The following is a 23,167-nucleotide window of genomic DNA, read 5'->3' as shown; positions in this document are numbered from 1 at the left end:
AGGTGACGTCATCATAGACAGTGAAGAAGCGCCCTCCCCCAATACTCGCTTCTTAACTATTAGCCGGTGAAAGACCCAGCAGACAGTATGAAGAGCGGGGAAATATGAGTATTTTTTTTTTTTTTATCTGGAGGAGGTTCCTGAAAACTGAAATTAATAATGATTCTTAATAATGATGTAAAAATTATCTCGATATCATAAAACTTGATGAAGAGCCATAACGTACGTGAGGTCACTTGCTGTAGCTCGCAACTTATTTTCAGCAGTTTTACTAACTAGACTTCATTGCAGATCCTGGGCTGCCCGCACCGCGCTCCTTGCTTCACAAATGTGGAAATGATGCAGAGCCACAGTTTTATTGCCTTGGTGTTTTTTTCATTGCCAACTAAATGAAGGATTGTGCTTGACAAATCTATAAATAACCTCGGAAGTTCATTAGGAAATTACAAACTTGTTGTGGACATCCTATTTGTTAATAAAGCACAAGTATATATATGAAATATATTTTTATAACATAGCCTATATGAAGTATATTTTTATTAGGCCATTGTCACAAGCGATTTGAAGAACACAGCTGTCGTTGCCTTTTTTTATTTAAAATTCGTCTGTAATTATAATTTAATAATTGTAATAATAATAATGATGATAATTGTAAACTGTTCTCTTGCATAATATTTATTAAAAATGCTTTTGTAAAAATATCTTTACAGCAAGAAAATTATGAACCAAAAAATACAAGCCAAAACATTCTTAAAAAGTTAATTTACCAAAAACAATACATATTTTCTATAATGTGGTCATACATATATTAAAAAAAAAACATTTGTGACAACCAGTAAAAGCAAAAGAACTTAGTTACATAGCAATCACAGATATACCATTTCTTTTCATATAAAGTATTTCACATCTAAAAGACAGTAATTGATGAGAGATAAGTAAAAAAAAAACAGTTAAGAAATATAAAACTACACTTTTTGCTCCGTTTTGCAGTTTTTACAGCTGTTTTGTTTTGGAAAATTGGGGATTTTTATCGGAGTGACTTATCACCATAGACCAGACAATTTGTATTTTCACAATTTCCCTCCATTGTGTGATGTATTACTATTCACAGAGGCTTTTTTGACTTCAACCCTCATGGACTGACTTTCTGTCCGAGTCTCAACTTTCATTCCACTTGAGATTCCTGTGGATCCTAGTGCAGCTTTTCCTGTCTTGAGGCTCTTGGACATTGGTATACGGGTAAGTCCTGTGCGAGGTGACTGGATATCATGGCCAATCTGTTTTGCAAAAGGTAGCAATGATCAGATAATTAAATGTAAACAAAGACAAAAAATATTTAAACACAACAGAATTTTTTTTTTTTCAAATTACCGTAAAATAAAGAAAGGCACAACATTTAAAGCATGAAAAAATTTAGCTACTAAATGCTAAAAACATCTGTCTTAAACTAAAACGTACCGTGCTTTGGATGGATCTTGAAGTCGTGGATGTCACATTGGATATTGTAATGCTGCTTGTCACTTTACTCTGCACATTTCTGGTAGCAGTTGTGGTGATCTGGCGAGGTGAACGCAAAACTGTCCCCGTTGATAGGGTCAGTTCTTTGCTTTCTGCTACACTAGCTACTGGTCTGACTACCATCTTTGGGGAGATACTGTTACCTAGATGAATATGAATCTTGTTTTCATCTGTAGAGGTGATGATGTTTGCATTGTTGTGGCCCTTTCTGATAGGAATTGGGACCATCTGCTTCTCAGGGGTAACCTTGAACACGGCCCGGCCCATGGTCATCTCCTGGGGCTCTGGGGAGGCAGATATATCAGGCGCTACAGCAGTGCTCACTGTCATAACCGAAACCGGGGAAAGGGGCCTTACTGAGGTAGAAGAAGAGTTTCGGCTAGTTTCTGGAGATTTGGCCCTAGATATGGTTGTGATTGTGACTGGGGATTTGGCTCTTGCAGGACCTTGAGATCCAGTAGGAGTCTTTCTCCGAGTGGTTGGCACAGAGTAGGTGGGAATGATAGTAATTCTGGATTTTGGTTGAGATGGGTTAGGGCTAAGGGGAGCTGCATTTGGAAACATTTGATCAGCGGTTGGGCTGCTGATTTCCAGTGTGGCAGTGTTGTTGTGGTGATCGGGTGTTACCCGGATGTGTAGAGGTTGCCCTTGGTTTTGAGGCATGGTCAATTTAGAAGAAACTGATTCCCCATTGATAACGAGAGGCTTTTCCACATTGGTCTCTTGCGGAGTGTTGTCCTTTTTCCTCATCCAAGGAATCCAGGATTTTTTAATACTAAAATCACCACTAGATGAAGAGCATCGCTCAACTGCATTACCTTTTTCAGGCTTCTTCAGACATTTCTGTCGGATGTTATTCATGATGTGATTTTCTTCTTGAACAGACTTCCTGATAAACACAGCTGGTGTGTCTTCCTCTCCTGATTCAGTAGGCGATGGCTCTGTTTGTACTGCAGTGGATGTGATCGCCACATCCACTATTCTCCTTCCATTTAAGCTGGGTCGAAGTGCCCGGCTTTGGCGCTTAGCTAACTCTAGTTCTTTGGTGAGATGAAAAACCTCCATGCCCACATTCTTGGCCTTCTCTTCCTCTTCTAAGAATCTTTGTTGTAATACAGAGAAGTCCACTTGCAGCTGAGATAGCTGGTCTTCTTTGTGCATCAGTTCATGGATCTTCTCCTTGAGAGCTATCACATCAGCTTGTAGTTCTCTGGTTTGGACCTCCTCTCTTTTGCATCTCTGTCGGAGGTCTTCTTCTCTGCTTTCTTCTTCCCCTTTTTCAATGGCTTTGTTTCGTGCAATCTGATTCTTCATTTCTTCCACTTGCTGGGAAAGATCATTTGCTTTTTCCTGTTCAGTCATGAACCTCTTCTCTAAAATATCATACTGGTCCTCTGTCTTGATCAAGTCTCCCTCGACTACTTCCAGTTGTTTCAGACGGTTTTTTAAACTCTCTATTTCAAAAGTTAACTCTTTAACTTTGTTGTCTTTCCCTTCAGGATCAGTGATTTTTCCTAGATCACACATAACCGAATTCCTCGCAGATAGCTTTTCTTCTTGTTCAAACATGTCTAGCCTCCTTTTCATTTGGGTTATCTTGAACGTAAGATCCTCAGTTTGATCAGTTTGACAAGCTAGCTTAGTACTGAGCTCCCCTTTCTCTTTGGTTAAAGTTTCAACTTTGGATTCCATCTCAGATTTTAATTTTAGAAACCTTTTGCTCTCTTCTATCAGTTTTTCGGTCACCTCCATCACTCGACCCTGCTCAAGTTTAACAACCTTGCTCAAATCCTCTCTTTTCTTTTCCTCTGACTTTACTTTCTCCACCAGTGTCTTTCGTTCATCCATTAGTGCAGCTGTCAGGGACTTAAGCTTCCGCAGGTCATCCTTAAGTGTTAGCTCACACTTTTCCAATTTGAGTTCTGATGACTCAAGCCCCTTCATTCGAATTTTGAGAGCTACAACCTCATCTGAAAGCTCTTTGGTCAGGTCTTTCTCTCTTTCTAAAGCAGTTTGTATCTGTGCACACTCAGCTTTGCTAACACTCAATGCTTCCTCCAGTTTTTCCAAATCCATCATTCTGTTTTGAAGCCTCTCTACTTCCAGCCTTAGGTCTTTGCTCTTACTATTCTCCTCTTCTAGTCTCTTTCTTAGCTCTTTACACTGATTCTCTGTTTTTGTTATCTCTTCATCCTTTCCTTCCATCTCATGCACTCTCTTTCGCAGGTTTTCCAACTCAACAATCAAGTTAGAGCTGCCATACTCCCCTTTGCTGATGATCTCCCTTAACTCTTGCATTTCCTCATCAGATTTTCTCAAGGTCTTGTTGCTTTCCTCTAGCTCCTCCACTTTGTGTGTAAGCTCCAAAACTTTGACATTAAGCTGACGATTGTGGAGCTCCTGACTGGACAGCTTGGCACTCATCTCTTCATGCTGTTGGGTGATCCTACAAGATTTCTCCTTTAGCTCAGCCTCTAGGCTTTGCACTCTTTGACCATCCTCCTGAGCACGCTCTTTGGCTTCATTAAGGGCATGGTCCCGCTGCTGGAGCTGCAGGCTGATCTCTTGAACCCGCTGGCTCTGTTGGTCCATTTGCTCAAGGTGCTGTTGCCGTTCATTGACCAACATCAATGCAAATGACTTTAGCTTCACCAGCTCCTCCCGCACTTTGGCCAGACGCTTGGAGTGCTCCTTCTCCTTCCTTGCTTGATAGGCTTTTTCGTTCTCAAGCAACTTCTTCAGTCTAAAAGAGAAAAAATAATAATTTGACGTAAATTTAAATTTTAAGTATATTCAAAGGTAACTTTTAAGTTGTCATCTGCGACTGTAACATGTTTCATTATGTCTGCATATGACTTTTCATATGTAATGCAGCATACACCCTGGAAATGTCTAATAAGCTACAACTCAAATCAAGTGAATCTAATATTAAGACAAATTATTTCTAAAGATAGGATTTCAACATGAAAGCGTACAGTTTGAGAATAAAGAACAGCGAAATGTAAAAATCTGCTCTACTGCCCCCAATCCTTAGTGCTGCTTACCTCCTGCCGATGGGATAGACACTCTGAACACAAACTGAGTGTAAGTTCTGCTAACAGCCCCCTCACCAAGCTGTGGCCTTTTCTCTCAGCTTCTTTCTATGCTGCTCATGCCCAGCTTTCATACCGGGCTGGCTCCAACAAAATGCATGCAAAGCAGTTGCATCTCCACTTCCAGGGAGAGTCTAATACATTATTCAAAGTGAACAGTTTTTGCATTGCAAAATGAACCAAATTAGAACAGGCAATAACACAACAAGGAAGACTAGGCATCTTTAGCAAACACTGAATGTTCAAGGTAACTTGTGCCAGCACTTCAGTGCCCATTCAGAACTTACCAACTAAAGATGCTCTGCAAGCAAAAAAAAAAAAAGTTTGTTTGCCACCATCGTTATCACAGTGCTGAAAAAGTGCTGACGCCACCATTTCCTGCTGACTTTGTTACTGTGACATTCCAATAATGTTCTCAGCAGAATAAGAAGAAAAAAAACTACAGTTAAGCTCCTCTGTGGAACCTGTAGTGAGTGGTGTAACCACAGCTATAGATAGCGATGTGTGTGACAGTGTGTGCTGCTCTGCAGTGAACACAGTACAGGGGTGGAACTACTGCTTGCTTCATAGGAAGTGTTCAACAAAACTCCCCTCGGTTTTGCATGTTTTCCAAAAATTCTGCAACTTTGAGGCCAGTTCAGAAAGTTGCACCATTAAACAGAGTAAAAACATTAGCATTTTGTCCATGTTTGGTGAAATCAAGTTGCATCCAAGTGTAGAAAAATGTTAGGAGATCTTTTGATAGAGTAGCACAGAAGGAAGAAGCGAATGTGTGCACTACTTCAGGGGAAAATTCAATAGCTTTCCCTGCAAAGTGCATGTGATGAGGAAACCAAATAAGCTGAATGATTCCCTTGAGGTGAGGACCATCTAGAAAAGTACAACCAATCACCTTAGGTAACACGATGCTTAGACTGTTGCCAGGCAGACTTATTTCTGGTCTTAGTATTCAGCAGAGTTTGTGAATAAATGCAACTCAAAACTAAACTTTTAAGTGCCTTTTTATCCTTAATCACCTACAGAGCTTTTGTTCATACCCCTTAAACATGTCAACATTTTGTCACATTATAACCTCAAACATCAATAAATCTGACTAGGATTTTATTTAATAGACCTACTAAAATGGTGCATAATTGCAAAGAGGAAAGAAAATGAGACAAGGTTTTCAGAAATTGTTCACAAAAATCCAAAGAGTGCTTTGTATAAGTACTCAGCCCCTCTTAATACTGATTTATAAGGGTTAGGTGGCATCATCTGTCACTGAGCAAAACTATCAGCTCTGCCCTCCAATAATCTGTGTCTTATGTGAAAGTACCATGAATAGAATCATTACTGAAAGGAAGCCTTAACATATCCAGTTCACCACAAGCCATTTAGCAAAATGTGGTGGAAAACTAACACTGCACATCACCCTGAACACAACATTCCCACAGTAGAACGTGGTGGTGGCAGTGTCAGGGTATGGGAATTGCTTTTTTTTTATATCAGGGATAAGACAGCTAAATATAGGGCAATCCTGGAAGAAAACTTCAACGTCTGAAAAAGGAGATGGACGTTCCGCTTCCATCAGGGAAACACTAATCAGACAGCCACTACTACAATTGAATGGTTTAGATCAAAGTATTTTTATACCATAGAATGACCTAGTCAAAGTCCGGAAATAAATCCACCTGAAATTTTCATTTGACATTCAGTCAAATTGAGCGTGAGGTATTTTGCAAAGAAGAATGGGTAAATATTTTAGTCTCTATAAGAAGTGAAGCTGAAAATGCCTTACATTTGTAACAAGAGCCAAAATGAGTTACTACAAATTAACTAGACATTTTTTTATTTTAGATTTTAAAAGCCATTTATCCTTTTCTTTCCACTTGCACTTTATCACTAGGCAAAATAAGTTGTAGCTTTTGTTGTCAGTTAGGATTACCAACCCTGGCTAATGCGCAAGTTGCCATGTAGATCTGTGCTGCTCATAAAATTTATACTTGCACGGTGAGATGGGTTTTAAATTTAAGGAATTGTCGGTCTAAACTTACTGTCCTGGAAGAGGCTGCAGCAATGATGTCAGTGCTATCTGAGACTAATGGTCAGGTCATTAAAAGAACTGTAGTTTACTGTTGCTACGAAAGAATTACCTGCTATGGAATATCCAACACTAAGAAGGGAAAGTATTTATAAACCTTGTTTAAACAATAAGCAACTTTATTTTAATACTTTTTAAATATTTTTGGGGGCTACATAGTAATGTGCTAAATAATGATCTCAATATCTTAGACGACTGTGTGCGTGACACAAACGGCAAACATAGGTGTGATCCACATGCTGGCATGCATTGAAAAACATTCTTTTAAATCACAAAACAACATTTCATCTCATGTTCCCTGGGGAATTGGCTCAGAGGAACTGCTTATGTCTCTCCCAGACCATCCCCCACCCCAAAAAATTTGAATAGTTATAGTGACTCGTCCAAAAGGAAAACTTTGGATGTGAGGAATAGCGTACTATACTGAAGCGGACTGTAGGAAGATAAACAATTTCTTTTTGTTTAAGGATTATGAGGAGGTTAGGAAATTTTTTATTTCATTTGCGTGACCCTGAAACTCCCTCCAGCTGTAGCTGTCTCTTCTGTCAACCCACATACATTCCGCCTTAAAGATGTTCACTTCCTGACACATAAATTGCTCTGTTGTCAGAAAAGGCGTTAATGGCTGACGGAAACAGCTCCCTCTATGCCCAGTCACTCCATTCCTCCAGATGCTTGGCACAAAAACCACTAACCTTCTCTCTTTACTTTCGGATGTCTGGTGAGGAATATATTGACAAGAGTGAGACCATGATGTTCTCTTGAGAGCAAAATGTCAAAACAGAATTGAATGATTGAAACGTGTTCTTGTCTCAGACCTACTGAATCTGTTTTTCAAGCCCATCTTTTGACATAGGCTCAGATATGAACAACATTGGGTTTTAGCACTGCACTTCCAGATTTTTTCCTCAAAACTGAATTGAAGAGAATTTTCCACATTTTGACTTTAACTTTTGAGATTTTGTAATGCTTAAGCTATATGGAGAACATAGGAAAGACATTTAATATCAGCCGAACAGGGCACATCTGGATGAGCAATTCTGATATATCACATAAAACCATAAACTAAAAACATAAAACTACTAATTACACATTATAGATTAAAAACTGAAAGATTTCATTATAATCCTTAAATAATTGAAATTATTATGGATTTATATCTAATTTTACTGGATTAATTTATCTGTTATTGTGGAATTTTTGGCCTGCCTCATTGAAACTTTCGTTAATAATAGAAAACAGCTATAGTCAAGTTAATACAACAAGCAAAGGAATATTAGAGGAGACTGTTACTCGCAACTAATCCACTGTATTTCTCCAGCCTCTTCACTTTGAGAATAACAGAAACCAACCTCTGCAAGAATGAGACCATTTTATCCACAGATTGATTTGATACTTGAACAACAGTATAAAAACATATCAGTCAGCCATTTTGAAGTGTTGAATTTAACAATCGTTGTATCTACATGAGAGGTACATTTATTGTGTTGTATTTTACAGTTTGTTTGTTTTTTTTTTCCCGTATAAATGTCACCCCCTGCTGGCCAACAGTAAGAATTTCAGAAACTTATTCTGGTCTTTGGAAACTATTTTCCTTTAGCGACATTTTAGTCAGCAAAACAATCTCAACCTTGATAGATTGCAACATTTCTGCTCGCAATTATAATATAACACATTTTATCTGGAACTTGCCTCTGTGCTTTGTCCTCTTAGCTCAGTGAAACCTTCAACTTGAATGTGACAAAACATCCTTATTTGGAAGTTGCTTCCCCAGTCAACTCCTCATCAATTTCGGCCCTTTCCAGAAGGCCTGTTTTCCGGAACTTGTTAATGATGTCACCTTTTATTAATTCTCTTATCTGTTCATCTTCTCCCTGCATCCACTTTCTCATATTCTTTGTTAACCTGACCTCCAGTAGTCTCATCCTCTCGGAAGTCACACATTTCAGCTTGAGATATCTTTCACACATTCTCAGACGTTCTGGTCAGTTGAGGTGTATGACCATATCTTGGTATCCCTGCAGTTATGCCAAACTTATTTTTAGAGTGTAAATGAGACATTGCTCTCTCAATTGTTCAGAGTTGGGAATACTGTTTTATTACCAATCTATGTCTTGAAATTTCTTCTAACTTTATCCCTGACCTGTCTGAGACCATCACACAACAGCTGTAATTATATAGAGATTGAATTAGACATGGGTGAAGCCTTGAAGAATTCATTTGGTTTTGGTTTAGAGACTTTTTTGAGGGGCATAGAAAGGAGGTCTGAATGCATATGCATGTCACATTTCTTCATTTTTGTTTTGAAATATGCCAAAACCATGTTTGTGTTCCTTCCACTGCACTACTTTGTGATGGTCCTTCAGATTGAAACCCTGATAAAATACAATAACTTTTTAAAAGATAAATTCGGCGAAGCTTTTCATTTGGCTTAAACCATCCAATATCGGCCTCAGCTGTCTCAGTCACGGCACGCATTAGTTTCCTCTCAGCCCCTCACCTTTCTCTTTCCTGCTCCAGGAGGTTTGTGAAGTCATCGCTCTTATTCATGTAGTCAACATGTTTGTGTTTCTCTATTTCCAGCTCGTGGACGGTGCGGCGGTGACACTTTTCGGCCAGCAGCAGCTGACCCAGCATCCGCCGGTATGTGTCCTTGTGCTTCTCCTGCAGACGTTTCAGCTGAGACGGAAACACAAAGCAGATCACGAAAGAACGCTTTTAAATCAGGAGAAAACTCGTACTGGAAGTTGTTTAAATTTACTCTTAAATCGAAAAGTTTTGTCAGGTTCTTTATCAGCAGAGTTTTAGAAGAGTGCAAAACGCAAAAATATAAAGAAATCATTCCAACCTCAACCATCGGCTTTTGATAGACACTGTGATTATCCGGCTTTGCGCCGGTGACCAAGCTGTCCCTCTGCAGTGCTCTGAGGGCTGAGGCAGGTACGGCACATCCGTACTGTGACTCAAGGCTTTCTGGACTTGTTTGTTGGGATTTTAGCATGCAGATTACATCTTCCCTGGCCTGAAAACAAAACAGACACAAACATAATATTATATTTCCTTTCAGTCTATGCAATGAAATACATTGAAACACTTGCATTGTTTTTTTTTTCTCAAAATAAGTCTGAAACAGAGCATATTTTCAGGAGCATACTTTTTATCTGTGTTTTTTTTAGGCATTTTAAACTGCCATTTTCAACCACAAGATAGAGCTATTGTGCTAAAATTGCAGTGCAATCACCTAAAATGAATGCATTCAACCACAGTGACATTTCCAGGTATGTTGTTTGTTGCCAGCTTTGTAAAGGACTCAGATTGTGCTCCAGCTCAGAAAAAAACAAAACAAAGAGAAGTCCTACCTGAACTTCACCCTCCATGATTCCCAACAGTTTCAGCAGATCCTGTTTGGACAGATCTGTGATGATTCCTGTTTTGTCTCCAGTCTCTGTGGAATCCAACAGCAGCTTTTCTTTATCAGAGATCACGTCAACCTCCTCCTCACCTTCCTTCTGCTGAACTTTGGCCTTTAGGGTCTTCACAGGCAGACCCACGTCCTTTTCTTCATTGATGTCATGGTCACCTGGTGGAACACCAAGGACCCCGTCGTTTTGGCTTTCCACCCCATTGCCTTTGGACCTCATCTTCCCTGGATTGAGGATAGAAGAAGAATAAATTTTGTTGGAAGAACATATTTATTTTATTATTCCCAAAAATATATTTGTTTCTAAAAGGTACATGGCCATATCTTGGTAGGTTCAAAGTTGTCCCTTACTCTTTCTATTTTCAGAAGATGGATTAAACGGATCTCTGTGAGACATTCCAGGTTTAGGATCTTATTTTATAAGCCATCTTTCCTTAACCTTCTCTCTGACCTCACCACAGTGTCCTTTGGTGCAGGACAATTTGATCACTAAAGTTTTCTAACAAACCCAGAAAACCTTTGCACAATGACTGCATTTATACTGAAATTAAGCAACACAAAATTAGGCTCTCTTTACTATTTAGGACAGTTGGTTGCATTGGATTTTATTTTAGAAGCATCAATGTAAATGGGGATGAATATTGTATGCACACAGAATTTGTACAGAAGAGTAAGACTATTATTACATAAACAGAAGAAACAGTATGGTGCCAATAAACTGTTTCTTGAAGTATAGTACATTTTTAAAAATAAAAGTAGATATAATTCTGTAAGTGTAGCTACTTTCTGCCCATCTCTGAACATCATAAAATGCAAAACGGTAAATCTGAGTCAGTTGTTCTCATTATTTTACTGCATTGTCACAAGTTTACAGAAAGCTTTATGACTTTGGCCTTAAGTAACTTCTCCACGAAAACTCCCTATTTGCAGCCTGGTTGACCTACTTTTAAACTAATGACAAACACACTTACTCAGATGCAAACATAATGTGAATATCAGATGGAATCTTTATTCTATCTCTGGAATAAAGATTTGTTTGTGTGTTGTTGGTGTCCAGTTAGTGTGTAACCGTTTTCTGCATGCGTCAAATCAGCTCACAAGATTTGTGTTTCTCATGTTGGGTGTTTTTAGTCTGGAAGTGATTCTGTGATGCTCACGAGTCCTGTTTGCTGACAGGAAAACTTTTTGTCTGAATCTTGAGAGTAAATCAAGTGACAAGAGGGTCTAAATAAATTTACCTAGTCTCTTGTCTCAGTTCACAGCCTGTTGGTGTTTTGCTACAGTTGAAAACAGACACTTCCCTACACTATTTCCCCCTCACTGCACCATGGGGGAAAGAGTCTTCTCTTACTCTGCTCCCCAACTCTGAAACGCTCTTCTCCCTGACACCCGTAATATTGACGCTCTTCTGACCTTCGAAGCACAACTCAAAACTCATCTGTTCAAGTTAGCCTTCTCATTTTAATTGTGCAGTTATTTTGTGGTTTTATGTCTTATAGCCATTTCTTTATTGTTTAATTTGTGTTTTTAATGTTTTAAAGTGTCCTTGGGTGTTTTGAAAGGCGCTGTCAAATAAAATGCATTATTATTGCTATATAAAAAGAAACATATGCATTTTTTTTTCATGCTGTCTGACCTGAAATCAGAAAAAAAAAAGTTTGCCGTTTTAGGTCAGCTTTTTTTTGTTTTCGTTTTGTTTTTGTTCTTTTTCATTTACTAAATGCCAGTGCCAGAATAATGAGAAATCATTTTAAAAGGAAATTTTTATTACTTTCTTCAAAGTCAAAAACTTAAATACACTTCATTAGTATTTGGTACAATTGTACTTAAACTGCATGACTTAGGCCAAACCTTTTGGGGTTCCTTCCACACTGTATCTTCACCAGCTTGTTTGCTTCTGTTCTTGGGTTAAGATGCACATTTTGGACCAAAACATGTTCATCTCTTGGATACAGAATCTGTCTCCTTCTTGAAGATGACTGAACATTCCCATCTTGTTTGCACCTACGTATAATTGTTTGCACAGCTGAACGAGGCAACTTGAGGCCACTGAAAATTGCACCCAAGAATGAACCAAATTTATGATTTCTATTGGCTTTCCCATGATGTTACACAAGAGTGCAGTGTGTTTGAGGTGTGCCTTAAATTACATCCACAGGTGTGTCTTTAGTTAACTCAGATATTATCAATAAACCTGTCAGAAGCTTCCAAAGATACAAAATTAAAAGTTCTGCATTGAGTGATATTCAGTGTATTTAAACTTATGACTTTGAACAAAGTTGCAAAAATTGCTACAGAAAATCTCTTTTTCATTGTTCTGGCGTTTAGCAAATAGAAATAAAATTGATTATCTTAATTGACTTAAAAAGGGAAAAGTGTATTCCAATTTCATATCACAGCGTAAAAAAAAATGCGTTTGTGTCTTTTTATTTAGTGTATGTAAACTTCTGGTTCCAACAGTAGACACACCTTTTACATTTTTTCAGTTTTAAAATCTTGTTTAAATCTAGTTCAACAGCTGAATTCCTTGGCATCCAAATTTGATGAAACACCACCCTAAACATTGGAGGGGCGAGTGACCTTCCACTGCAAAGAGCGCAAAGGAAAACATCAAATATGCCCTTAAAGTGTTAGCTCAGCATTTTTGTCATAAGATGTTGTTAAAAGTGGTTAATATTTTACCTGTAATAGATAACTTACATTATGTATTATAAATACAGATGACCTGACTTACTTTTGTATTAGACAACTACTCTATCCAAAAACACTTGCAATGCTATGGTTCTCAGTACCAGTAAGTTCACACAACAAGATAATTGGTGGCTGCCGCCTACCTTTATTTTACGTGCAAATAATCATCTGCTTCTATGTAAATAACCGCCTAAGTCAAACATGATTTCAGTTTAAAGATTTCTAAAATAACATTTGTGTAAATCTTTGCTACATTATGAGATTGAAGTTGTTTTTAAGTTAATACGAGTCCAGTTTGGTCTTGGCCTGAATAGCTGTCAGCTTCAACCTGTGGGACCAGCTTTTCTGGACTTATATTAAATAAAGCCAATGGGGACTTAGCCACTCAGGTCAGATATTAACTGCTAACAATCATTTACAACAGCTCATTCAGGTGACATATTAACTGCTTGTAATTATTTACAACGTCTCACGTCAAGGTTCCTCAGCTGCCCCTTTAAGTGAGCATATTTGAATGTCAAGTTCATGTGCTCACTCTTTAAAAATAATTTTACATGCGACACCTATTGATTATTGCTAGTCCGTCAAAGCACACTGCCTTTGCCATCAAAATCTCAACAAGTTCATGTAAAGTCAGGAATTTTCCCAAAAGAACATGCATAACATTTAGGCCAGGCCTCTTCCACTGGTTGAAATGTCAGGCAAATTTTAAAGCATTCTAAAAAAATATGAGAATAAACTAAAGAGGAAGTAGACTCCTCACTTACAGTCTCAAAGAGATTAAAGGGGAGTATTTCACTCCTTTTCGGTTAATGAAGGGAAATGTTTATCTTTCTAGGTGAAAGTGGTCACGGAAGTTAAGAAAGCAGTGAAGTTTAATGATGCTTGAAGCACAACTCTTCCAATTTCACTTGTTTTCAGTAAGACTTCAAAGGATGCTTTGCAACATTGCTTGAGTCTTTCACTTCAAACTGTAAAAAAAGAGGGAAACGTACACCCTAACTCCTCAATTACCATCTTTATGTCAGTTCTGGAAGGTTAGTAGGTTCACAGTGGCTTCAAGAAGATTTGGCTCATAGCTTTTAGATTAATTTCAGTCTCAAATTCCTAACTATAACTATTAGTTTCAGCCACAGGCTAGTTTGCATTGCTTCTAAGGTTGTAGCACACCAGTTTGTAAAAGGTGTGGGTAGCAGCATTCATGTCATACCAGGGCGTTTAAATCATTCCCAGATAGAGCAAGGTATTAAAATGGTCAGGTGTAATCAAATGGGGAAACGTGTGTTGCAATGTCACCCATTTGGGCTATGTGCCCGAGCACAAGCAGCAAAATTCCTGACGCAGGCTTGGAAACTCGATGGTTTATTTTTAGTTTGTGGAATAAAGCCAGAAAGATGCAGAAGAACTACTGTAACAGGCCGTCTCACTTTGCAGGGTCACTCGTTCAGCAAAGCAAGCAGGGCAATGAGTTGGTTGTAACTGAGAGCTATAACAGTAAAAGTTAATGTTCAATGCTGTGTACAGTAAAACTTCAAAGTACAAATAAATGGGATGTTCCTTTATTGCACAGGCTTTTCTTGCAAGACACTTTTAACACATTTATCGTCCAGCAAATAATTGTGATCAATCTCCCTCAACTGTCTGATCCGTCTTGATTGGTCATTGCACCCATGAAGCATAGGGATTTCTATGCCTCATACTGCCTGCATTCCAGTCTGGCATGCCACACTCATGCCAGACTGAGTGTCTTTGTAGATTATAAAGCAGAGCCTCTGGAGTCCAGTCCAACCCACCAACAACACAACTTCATGGCATCTAAAGCATCGCCACAGCTGACTAGCTAGCAACTAATGCAACTTTAGTTCGAAAGAAGTTCCTAAAATCCATCAAAAGACTACGATCAAGGCCTGAGTCTAAATTTAAAATGAAACCCAGATCTATAAGGAGGTTGGTCCCAAGTTCAGCTGTCGCATATGAGTATTTTTATATATGCGCCCCACCAAAGCACGTGCCTAAAATCCAAGGCTTAAAGAAGGGAGGCTCGCTAACATTTGCTAAAAAAGATTTGTTTGCTCCTAATTTTGGCTTACTTTTAAACTTATTTGAGCATAATTTGATGACCACGTCGCAACGTTATTCTGTGCCAGTCACAGTCGAAACCAGAAGTTTACGTACGCTGAGTAGAACGACACACCTTTCTTATTTACTGTCTGAAATGAAATAAGACCAAATGTATCTTGTTTTAGATCAGTTAAAATAACTGTACAGTAATTGCTATTAAACATCAAAAGTCAACTGACTTTGAAAGTCATAAAATTCTTCACCATCTCCAACACTGAAGTCCAGTGTGGCAGGGCAAACCTTGAACAGGTTGCCAGCAACAGGACGATACAGAGCAAATCCAAGACAAATGATTGGGAAATCACAAACTCATACCTAAGGGTTACTTAGAGTCACCAGTTAACTAAACAGTCATGTTGTTGGACCATGGGGGAAACCACAGTACCCTTTATATCGGAATAGTCTGGAAAACAGCTTAAACTCTGATCACTGCATTTGTAATTGAAATCTGAAATGTTGCTGAGCAGCATCTTCAACTTGCAGATGGGTACTATTTCAGGAAGACGAGCGGGGAATAAAGACAGGGTGAAGCCAAAAGAATTTTCTAGCGTTGAAAGACAAGAAAAGCAGCTGAAAGAATGTAACATTAAGAATAAAAATAATATTTAGTTCATGTTGTTTGGTTGGATCACAACCACAATCATATCAAACAAGGAAAAGAATGAGATTTCCAAGTGAGTGCGTGACAATGTGGCCCGTTTAAGATGTTCTATGCCGAGTAGGAGAAAAACACACCAGTCTGCCAACATGTGGGAATTTCAATCAACATTCTGGCTTAGGATGAGAGAGGAAGCTCCAAGTCAATCCACCTGATATTGAAAAAAATCAAGAGCATGCAAGGATGAAGCCTGTTCTTAAAGCTTGGTGGTCAACTGCTTTGCCAAGACTTCCAGCAGCCTCAGGGGGCCTGGATTTAACTGTGGAAAACTACACATTTTTACTTTACTCAAATTGAACTGTCAAAGAGACTCAAAGGTGAAAACTCAAACCTTTACAGCTTGTCTTAATGTAACCGTGACTTCTATTAATAGCTCGCTGCTATAATAACTCAAACTAACGCTGACATGACATGCTGCAGCAAAATGTCAGCTCAGGTGGTGGGTTTCACCTTGTAGTAATTTACTCATGTCACTGATCTGCTTACTAGAGGAAGCTCTAGCTTCAGCAGTTATTATTTCCCTAATGAGCAAAGCAAGACTTATGTTTGAATTCTAGGCTTTGTTATTAATAAGTCCCAATTTGTGTTCCTGTTTTACTCTGGGTTTCCCTCACAACAGATTTTATGTTATAAATGCACATTCTAAATGTCAATGTCAAAATTACTTATTTTTATTGTATGAAACAGTTGACCAATAGAAGGGTAATGGTTATGTATCCAGCTGAAATTTTACTTTAGGGGTTTAAAATGGCTCTGTGCTAAACTGGCTGTAAATCCCAACAGTGGAGAATAAAAACAGTAAAAAATACCATTTGGTTGCTACATTCAGCTTTCAGGTTGGACGCTGCCATTTCTGCTCCAGCTCTGATCAGCATTTTTTACTTTGATGCCCATGAGCATCATCAGTCTCATTTGTCTAAGCTATATGTTACCAAGCAGTGCAATAATAATGCAAGTCTCATGTTTTCTTGTCTGGCTCAGGCTCTGAGACAGAAAAATGCTGCTACACCGGAAAGAATCTTCTTATCCGCATTTTACCCAACATGTAAACCAGCTAATAAAGTGGTAGATTATTCTAGGCCAGACGCAGATATCACGTTTAGATTACGAAGGTCAAGTAAGATATCAAGTTTTGGAAGAGTTATAAATAGAAACAGCAATTCAACTACAGGTTAGGTCTTAAAGTGTTATTCAAGTTAATTTTGAGATGTAATTAATCACTTAAATGATTGTTTCCCTGTGGAAACCCATAATAAAACATGCTGCTTAAATAAATGAAAAAGTTAGGTGCACAAGTTTAAAGTTAATGCCAAATTTCGCTTTCAGACACAGTTTTAAATCACTTATAGAGGCTCCGATATGGAATTGTGATATACTCTTTCTTTTTTCAGATGATTAATATATCTGTGGTTGAGCTATATTGTCATATATAGCTTTCACTACTTTTCGGTTAATGAAGGGAAATGTTTATCTTTCTGTGTGAAAGTGGTCAAGCAAGTTAAGAAAGCAGTGAAGTTTAATGATGCTTGAAGCACAACTCTTCTAATTTCACTTGTTTTCAGTAAGACTTCAAAGGATGCTTTGCAACATTGCTTGAGTCTTTCACTTCAAACTGTAAAAAAAGAGGGAAACGTATATTGTCATATAGCTCAATCATCCTCTTTCATTTCCAAAATATATTAAGGGTTGTTGTTGCAGCCTAAAAAAGAGACAAGGTTGAAAGGGTATGAACATTTCACCCATAGGACTGTTTTTGGCATGTGTGATGTTGATAACAATCCAAATATTTTAGAATTAAACATTAAAAACTAAACAAGTCCAGAATAATACACAGTATTAAAGATACAACATAAACACTCCCTGCTACTAGTACCTTGGAATTAGAGAGGAAATATAATTTTAGAGTACACAAAAAAGTGATAAACATAGCTTCTACAATGATTCCAACCAATGATGAGTTGAAATAATTCAACTTAATTTTGCCTGAGAAATTCTCACTTCAAATGAGACGTTTTTTTTGTTTTGTTTTCCTATCGCTTAACTCACAGTGTCTTTGTCTGGAAGGGTTGGAATGATAATTTAACACTTGGTTAACCACCACCCCACATCTCCAAACCACAGCCAATCAAAGTTTTGAAAGTGTCAATTTGTACTGTTTCATGCTTGTACTATTGTCTGCTATTTACTGCTTTTCCACAGCATTTTCAAATTGTTGCGCTGCTTCCAGCTGGATCAATATAAGATAAATTAGTAAGCAGTGAATGATTCTCTCATAGGAAAAAAATAAAACATTTAGTGCAATAATTATCAGAGACCCACTATCATTTTTTGAATGATTATGTGTAACATTATTGGGAAAGGTTAAAAGAGTCAGTACATCTTTTCATTACTCTTTCTCACTGTCTACGTTTTAATGTTGTAAATTATGTTGGTTTTTTTGGGGGGTTTTTTTAAGACGTGCACAAAAATCCGTGTAGGACGGCAAAGTCCTAGCGCAAAAATTCGTGTGATAGGTGGATAGAGCCTGGTGCTGGAAGGTCGGAGACCTTGTCCTGTTAGGCGACGGGACCTGGATAATACCCGTGTTAAACGGACGGCGGAGTCCAGCGACGACAGGCGCTTAAATTCCGTAACAAAAGTAATTTTTCCAAAATCTCTTTCGCTTTCTTACTGTTTATTCAATGTCACATGTTGTTTTTACTTTGTTTTTAATTATGTAAAGCACCTTGAAATGCCTTGCTGCTGATATGTGCTATACAAATAAAAATTTGATTGATTGATTGATTGATTGATTGATTGAAGACTGACTCATTTCCTGTCAGCACAACAAAAAATGCTTCTGAAAGGGTGGATGGGAGAAATATGGAAGCAATTTTCGCCCTTTGGTGGAAGTTTAAGTGATCAAATGAAGTAACATGAAACATGACGTGTTGTGTTCTCTGTGTTGTAATGTGCTGATAGAAAGGCAGGAACAGTTTACAGCATACACAAGACATACACAAGCAGCCTCCAGTCATCCCTTGTTTCTTTGTTGTTATTGTTTTTGTTTGTTTGTTTCTAAGGAGACAGAGCCTATTTGTATCCATAATAGGGACCATATTTTCATTTTTTTGGATCCCATTTAGGAATTAACTATGATAGATTACAACCCCAATGAAACCAGACTTACACTAAATATTATTGTCTAAGGGTTGTAAAACTCTATTATCATGTCACAATGAGTAAATTGTGTGTTTTGAAAGCAGGCATGAAGTGTCTCTTTGACAGGTAAATTGTAAAATAATCCTTGGAAACAAAACATATAAAGGTGTAGAACATCTCAAAAAGCAACATGTCATGCACTGACACCCGTCTGTCCAGAAATGGATATAAAGTAGTTTCTAAGGCTTTTAGAGTGCAGTGAAGCGCAGTGAGCAGTACGCCATCATTCATAATGGACAAAGCAGTGAGGAACCTGGAAGTGCCAGACCTGCCAAAATCACTCCACAAATTACTCATCCAGGAGGTCACAAAAAAAAAAAAAACAGAGCAGCAACTAAAGGACTTTAAGGCCTTTTGTGTATCAGTTCATGATTTAACAACAAGAAAAGCACTGAGCTAAAATGTCACCCAAGAAAAGTTCCAAGAAGATCCTTGCTGATTAAAAAAAAAAAATAAAAAAAAAATAGCTCCTCCTTACATTTGCCAAAACAAACATCGCAAAGATCTTTAAGACCTTTGGGAATACATTCTCTTTACTGGGGAGAAAGAAGTGGTAAAGTGTGTGTTCTGTTGAAACGAACACGGCATTTCATAAAAAGAACATCATACTAACAGTCAGTCGTAGTGAGAGGATGTGCGGATGGGACAATAGCACCAAGAGTGACATTACCAGTTATTTGGCTTAGGGCGCCTTTACCACTTAGAACCAGACTGACTTGGATTATGTTTTTGTTTTAATGAATCATGATTTGAAAACTGCATTTTGTATTTACTTAGGTTTCTGATGTTAACAGTACTTTGACAAAACTAATTATTTAAGCATGACATAAAACAAAGAGAAACAAAAATCTGCAAGGGGGCAAATATTTGCAATACGATTCTGCAACACTGAACGTAGCCATTCGAAACCGTATGTTTTTCAGGAAGAGCAGATCGCGACCAGTTTAAAATTCTGTCGTTAGAGAAGACATAGATAATAGTTACATTTGGAGAGTCTTAAAGAATTTTTACAACAGCATATGCTTTATTTTACATCACGTGGTCTTGGGAAGATCTTGGGTTGCTATGGAGTTCAGGGACTTATTTTTAACCATGGCAAACATGAGTTACGAGTGCCACTGTTCTGCGAAACCTCCAAATGTGTCCAAACTGTATGTTTGGAATTTAAAGACTAGAGGCTCTTATATGATGAGAGCTGTGCATGTGTCGCCGACAGCTGCTTGGTGAGGCCCTTCAGACATATAGGGAGGACCCCCACCACTGACAGCAGCAAGCTCCTCCTCCTATACCTATGAAGAACACAAACCCTCATAAGAAAGCACTCATATATCTGCATGAGGCAAAAAAAAAAATAAATAAATAACAAAAACAAAAGAAAAACTGAGAGCAAACTATGCCACCTTACAAGAAAAAGCCCAGGTGACTCACAGGTATCGTAATGCTGTGAGGTAAGCCAGTGACACATTTAATGCCCCTAAAATCAATAGCTTCTGATAAACTTCCAAGCTTTTATCCAGGTTGGTTTCAGTTCAAAGAAAGTCCACGTCACTGACTTACAGTAAGACTGATTCATGTTCAACCAGAGCCTGATAAGCGACCAGTAAACATTCACAAATCTGTCTTTTGAGACATCCATTTAGCTGATTGAACTTCACAAACTCTGCTCAAGCAAAGCTTAGACAAGCACAAAAATGTTAATAAGCAAATATAGCCGCAGCACCTCTCTCTGTTTTGAGTTATTGCTTGTTATACCACTGAGTGCTCTGCGGCCATGTAAGCTGCAGAGGGTGGGAGCCACCCTTGCAGCCTCCTGTCTTGCTGAACTTGACATTTTCTTTTCGGCTTACTGAGACGAGGTGATGTAACTGCTTGACAAACTGCGACTCCCAGGAGCCATGCATCCCTTCTGAGACGAGGATGACTTCATGCGGATGAAATGGAATTCGCTTTGGCGTCACTACTACCCCCCCGAAAATATTCAGGATGAAAGATGTCCTCTTTCTGCAGCTCGTCAAGGCCTACAGTGCCTTTTCAAAAGTATTCAGTCCCCTTGAGCTTTTCCACATTTTGTGACTTTGCAAGCACAAACCTCATTGTGTTGTAGCAGGACTTCACAGGATGGATCAGCACAAAGGAGGAGATAATTGTAAAGGTGGAAGGAAAATAAAGCATGATTTTCATTGTTTTGTTGTTGTTGTTGTTGTTGTTGTTGTTGTTTTCAAAATTAAATCTTTATTCTCATCAATTCTGACCAGCTTCATTGTCCCTGCTTAGGAAAAGCATTCCAACAGTAAGTTGCTTCCACCACGTTTCATTATTACTATGACTCTCCCAAATTATCAATCTTTGCATGCTTGTTCTATCTACATTCTGCTCCCTGAATGCTTGCGAGATTGTTTTAAAGATAACCCTAATACCATATATTTACCCCTGCTCTGTACATCTGTGGAGTTCCTTAGTTTTTACGATACTGTTTATCCACTAATGATCTCCTACAAACGACTGAGGCCTTCACTGAGATTAAATTACACACAGGTGAACTCTGAATGCAATGAGTTGCAACTGCTTTTATTTCGGGGTATCGGAGTAAAGGGAGCTGAATGCAATTGGAGAAACTTTTCAAATTTCTTAACTCAGATAAAATCATGTCTTATTTGTTTTCCACTTCACAAGTAAGCACGACTTTGTTTTGGTTTGTCTCCAGTTCTTGTAAAAACTGCACTGCAGTTTGTAATGTGACAAAAAGGCAGCTGTCTGAGCTTCTGTGATGCTGTTTGTCATTCAGTCTGCTTCACGGTCCTGCGGAGGTGTCGGCGGCTGTGTGGGGGCGAGTTGAGGTGCAAAGGTCGCATGCATGTACAAGTGCATATCATTCCCAAACATGATGTAGCTTAAACTCAACGAAGCACCAGCACTCTCTCTGGTGGAGTTATGGGCTTCTCCTCCCACGTGTGAATCAGAAAATTCTTTGTGCTAAATGGTCTTATTCATGTAGTCATGTGCAAATCATTCAGAAATGTTTCATTCATGACTTTTCTGTGTGTTCTCTTAATACCGACGCAGAAGTTATATGAACAAAACCAGCAGCCACTTGTCTTCTTATGGAGATTATTGCAAATGAATTCAAAAATGCCGGAATACATATATTACTTGAATGAACAATTACTACGACGAATTAATCACTTGGTTTGTGAATAGCTGCCCATACATTTGTTGTTGAGGAGTTTCTATCACAGCTCAGATTAAGTTTCTGTTGATAAGATTTATTGGCTTTATAAAACTGACACCAGCCTGCACTTTAGAATGACAGATTAATACAGAGTTGCTTTCACTGGCTTACTGCAGAAACTCAAAACACTTAGTTTCATAATGAAAATAAGAAGATAGCCTACCTGATGTTGTTGTATCCCCTGGTTTGAGTTATCCTTTCTAAAAAAAAATAATAATAAAAAAAAAAAAATAGCACTTATATCCCTTTTGTCAAGTGTTTTACGTATAGATTCTCCTACAGCTTGGCACCAAGATCCATCACAAGCACCACGATCCAGTTCTCTCTCTGTTCTTCTTCAGGTCATGAAGGGAATGGCAGAGAGCAATAACAGAGCACTGTAACTTCCCTCTCACCCTCCCCTCCCTCTGTCACTCCCACAGCCTGCCCAGTTTTGCCTCACACTAAAGCGAACATCTTTTCTTTTTTTTTTTTAACTCCCCTCCCTTTTCCCTTAAGAAGCCAGGTGATGGGTGTGTGAATGTAAAAAAAAAACAGGAGGGGCATCTGTGAGGGACGTTACACTCAGCTGTTGCTCAGAGAGAAGAGGCAGAGGTGCTGTGTGATGTTGTTTGTCATGGAGCCAGATCTTTTTACTCCAACGTCCCTCTCTTGTCTTTGTGATTAGACTCCGAGAAGCCGACTCTATATTTAACTTATCCTCTTTGGGTGCTGTTAGCAGCTGAGGATGGCTGAATGCTGGATGTTTTTGACCCGTTAACTCTCTCCCTCGCTGACCCTTGGTGACAGCTGAACCAGGCAACGCTGTTCTGTCATCCTGGGAAAGTCCAGTGACAGCAAGAGCCACCCGAGCTCTTGCAGCGCTCCGAAGAACTGCCAGCTGCTGACTTGGGAGGGCTGAGTGTGGTAAAACTCTGTAAGGATTTGGCAGCTTTTTTGGTGCTGCCTGCTGAAAACAATCTAATTTTGACCAGCTGTGGCTGGGGTACAGTAATTGTGCTTTGCATCAACGGGAACAGTTAGCTTTGTTTGCTCCCTGACCAGTCTTGCATAAACACACCAAATCTTGCTTCACCTACCTATTTATTTGTGGCTTGACCTTCTTTGCCGCTCCACAGCAGATCTTGTAATCATTTAAAGAAAAAAGAAAAAAAAC

General features: G+C 38.6%; 1 protein-coding gene across 1 annotated transcript; it reads right to left on the bottom strand.

Moving 5' to 3' along the window:
* Positions 1 to 662: 662 nt before the first annotated feature.
* LOC103136045 (filamin-A-interacting protein 1) lies at positions 663 to 22,370 on the bottom strand. Its single transcript, XM_007549127.2, has 6 exons — positions 22,175 to 22,370; positions 10,050 to 10,336; positions 9,539 to 9,712; positions 9,191 to 9,369; positions 1,459 to 4,261; positions 663 to 1,277 (listed from the first exon to the last, which is right to left on the bottom strand). The coding sequence occupies exons 2-6, from the start codon at positions 10,329 to 10,331 to the stop codon at positions 1,071 to 1,073; spliced, it is 3,645 nt and encodes a 1,214-aa protein (XP_007549189.1). The 5' UTR covers positions 10,332 to 10,336; positions 22,175 to 22,370; the 3' UTR covers positions 663 to 1,070.
* Positions 22,371 to 23,167: the final 797 nt, after the last annotated feature.

Source organism: Poecilia formosa, unplaced genomic scaffold (assembly GCF_000485575.1).
Source record: "Poecilia formosa unplaced genomic scaffold, Poecilia_formosa-5.1.2 Scaffold30, whole genome shotgun sequence".
Lineage (NCBI taxonomy): Eukaryota > Metazoa > Chordata > Actinopteri > Cyprinodontiformes > Poeciliidae > Poecilia > Poecilia formosa.
This window is presented reverse-complemented; position numbering and strand designations above follow the sequence as displayed.